General features: G+C 42.7%; 1 protein-coding gene across 1 annotated transcript; it reads left to right on the top strand.

Annotated features, from left to right (window-relative positions):
- The first annotated feature begins 361 nt into the window (after window positions 1-361).
- Window positions 362-1,315, top strand: LOC109569172 (olfactory receptor 5B12-like). Its single transcript, XM_019974473.2, has one exon. The coding sequence runs from the start codon at window positions 362-364 to the stop codon at window positions 1,313-1,315; it is 954 nt and encodes a 317-aa protein (XP_019830032.2).
- Window positions 1,316-3,446: the final 2,131 nt, after the last annotated feature.

The following is a 3,446-nucleotide window of genomic DNA, read 5'->3' as shown; positions in this document are numbered from 1 at the left end:
ATGGTGTATGATCTTTTTAATGTGTTGCTGGATTCTGATTGCTAGAATTTTGTTTAGGATTTTTGCATCTATGTTCATCAGTGATATTGGCCTGTAGTTTTCTTTTTTTGTGGGATCTTTGTCAGGTTTTGGTATTAGGGTGATGGTTGCCTCATAGAATGAGTTTGGAAGTTTACCTTCTTCTGCAATTTTACCTTCTCTATTTTTCACCAATATTTAAAAATTGCAGTTTGTTGTTACACGCATGTGAAATTCAAAGAGTTCTTATACAAGGTATTTATTGGACATAATGATAGCTCTAACTATGCTGCTAACAAGCTCCTCTTTTCTCATTGCTATAGGCCATTCACATACTGCACAAATGATCCCCAGGGAGAACAGTACAGTCGTGATTGAGTTCATTCTTGCCGGGATAACTGATGACTCACAACTGCAGATCCCACTCTTTCTAGTGTTCACACTCATCTACCTCCTCACTCTGGTTGGGAACCTGGGGGTGATCACGCTGATCCTGCTGGACTCTCGTCTCCACACTCCCATGTACTTCTTCCTTAGCAACCTCGCTCTGGTGGACTTTGGTTACTCCACAGCCGTCACTCCCAAAGTAATGGCTGGATTCCTCACGGGAGACAAGGTCATTTCCTACAATGCTTGTGTTGCTCAGCTCTTCTTCTTTGGTGGCTTTCTCTCTGTGGAAACTTTTCTCTTGGCCTTAATGGCCTATGACCGTCATGCAGCAGTGTGTAAACCACTCCGTTACACCAACATCATGACACCAAGGGTGTGTGCCTGGATTGTCATAGGGTCTTATGTCTTTGGTTTCCTAGAAATCTCTGTGCACACTTGGAACATATTCAGTCTGTCTTTCTGCAGATCATATGTAATTGATCACTTTTTCTGTGATGCTACTCCTCTCCTGGCTCTCTCATGCTCCAAAAGCAACAGAAGTGAGATGGTTTTATTTCTTTTTGTTGGCTTCAATGTCCTTCTTTCTAACCTGGTCATCCTGGTCTCCTATCTGTTTATCTTTGTCACCATTCTGAGGATGCGCTCATCTGGAGGACATCAGAAAGCCTTTTCCACCTGTGCTTCCCACCTCACTGCTGTCTCCATCTTTTATGGGACAGCTTCTTTCATGTACTTTCAGCCCGGCTCCCGCCATTCCATGAGCACAGACAAAATGGCATCTGTGTTCTACGCCATAGTCATCCCCATGCTGAATCCTCTGATCTATAGTCTGAGGAACAAAGAGGTCAAGAGGGCGCTAAAAAAAGCTGTGGGGAAGGCAAAGTCTTCTCTAATATTCAAAATTTAATTAAGTAGAAACACATCTCATACATTGCAATCAAGCTAGGGAAAATATTGACTTGGTAGACCAATAGTTTTGTAAATTTTTGATGTACTTCCTCAAATCCATTGTGTGTAATCCAGTGTATGATGCAAATGGCTTATATATATGATATCTCAGGAAAAACATTTAGTAAGTATCCTTGAACACAGTTACCTTATATAAAATTTCTCCTTAATTGCATTTCATTATTTCACATGATCAGCCCCACTCTCATTTAATTCAATGTATATTGAGTAAATGCCCCAAAAAACATCATTTATGTAATCATGTAGGTTACACATTCATGAATGGGCAAAAAATGAGTTTAGTATAAATGAGATTAAGCTATTATTATATATTTATAATGCACAAGCGCAAGTGGCTACGACGGCACACAAGCGTGGCCGAGAGGAGCTTCCCCACGTCCGAGGTCAGGGGCAGAGGCCGAGAGTGCCAGGATGCGACAGCACAGGAGCAGCCAAGAGGAGCTACCCCATGTCCGAGGTCAGGTGCGGCAGCCGGGAGGAGCAACCTCACTCCAAGGAGCGGTGGCTGTGCGGGCACAGGAGAGCCTAGAGGAGCTACTCCACGTTCAAGGTCAGGAGGGGTAGCAGTGAGGAGATACCCCTCATCCAAGATAAGGAGCAGTGGCTGCGTTTTGCTGGAGCAGCCCTGAAGAGATACCCCACATCTAAGGTAACAGAAACCCAAGTAAGATGGTAAGTGTTGCAAGAGGGCATCAGAGAGCAAACACACTGAAACCATACTCACAGAAAACTAGTCAATATAATCACACTAAGACCACGGCTTGTCTAACTCAATGAAACTAAGCTATGCCCATGGGGCCACCCAAGAGGGGCGGGTCATGGTGGAGAGGTCTGACAGAATGTGGTCCACTGGAGAAGGGAATGGCAAACCACTTCAGTATTCTTGCCTTGAGAACCCCATGAACAGTATGAAAAGGCAAAATGATAGGATACTGAAAGAGGAACTCCCCAGGTCAGTAGGTGCCCAATATGCTACTGGAGATCAGTGGAGAAATAACTCCAGAAAGAATTAAGGGATGGAGCAAAAGCAAAAACAATACCCAGTTGTGGATGTGACTGGTGATAGAAGCAAGGTCTGATGCTGTAAAGAGCAATATTGCATAGGAGACTGGAATGTCAGGTCCATGAATCAAGGCAAATTGGAAGTGGTCAAACAGGAGATGGCAAGAGTGAACATTGACATTCTAGGAATCAGTGAACTAAAATGGACTGGAATGGGCAAATTTAACTCAGATGACCATTATATCTACTACTGAGGGCAGGTATCACTTAGAAGAAATGGAGTAGCCATCATGGTCAACAAAAGTGTCCGAAATGCAGTATATGGATGCAATCTCAAAAATGACAGAATGATCTCTGTTCGTTTCCAAGGCAAACCATTCAATATCACAGTAATCCAAGTCTATGCCCCAATCAGTAGCTCTGAAGAAGCTGAAGTTGAACGGTTCTATGAAGACCTACAAGACCTTTTAGAACTAACACCCAAAAAAGATGTCCTTTTCATTATAGGGGACTAGAATGCAAAAGTAGGAAGTCAAGAAACACCCAGAGTAACAGGCAAATTTGGCATTGGAATAGGGAATGAAGCAGGGCAAAGGCTAATAGAGTTTTGCCAAGAAAATGCACTGGTCATAGCAAACACCCTCTTCTAACAACACAAGAGAAAACTCTACACATGGACATCACCAGATGGTCAACACCGAAATCAGATTGATTATATTTTTGCAGCCAAAGATAGAGAAGTTCTATACAGTCAGCAAAAACAAGACCAAGAGCTGACTGTGTCTCAGATCATGAACTCCTTATTGCCAAATTCAGACTGAAATTGAAGAAAGTAGAGAAAACCACTTGGCCATTCAGGTATGACCTAAATCAAATCCCTTACAATTATACAGTGGAAGTAAGAAATAGATTTAAGGGACTAGATCTGATAGATAGAGTGCCTGATCAACTATGAACTGAGGTTCGTGACATTGTACAGGAGACAGGGATCAAGACCATCCCCATGGAAAAGAAATGCAAAAAAGCTAAATGGTTGTCTGGGGAGGCCTTACAAATAGCTATGAAAA

This window comes from Bos indicus, chromosome 15 (genome assembly GCF_029378745.1).
Source record: "Bos indicus isolate NIAB-ARS_2022 breed Sahiwal x Tharparkar chromosome 15, NIAB-ARS_B.indTharparkar_mat_pri_1.0, whole genome shotgun sequence".
In the NCBI taxonomy this organism is placed as follows: domain Eukaryota; kingdom Metazoa; phylum Chordata; class Mammalia; order Artiodactyla; family Bovidae; genus Bos; species Bos indicus.
This window is presented reverse-complemented; position numbering and strand designations above follow the sequence as displayed.

Excerpts from the sequence above, each read along its gene's own strand:
- LOC109569172 (XM_019974473.2), top strand. The coding sequence starts at position 362 with ATGATCCCCAGGGAGAACAGTACAGTCGTGATTGAGTTCATTCTTGCC.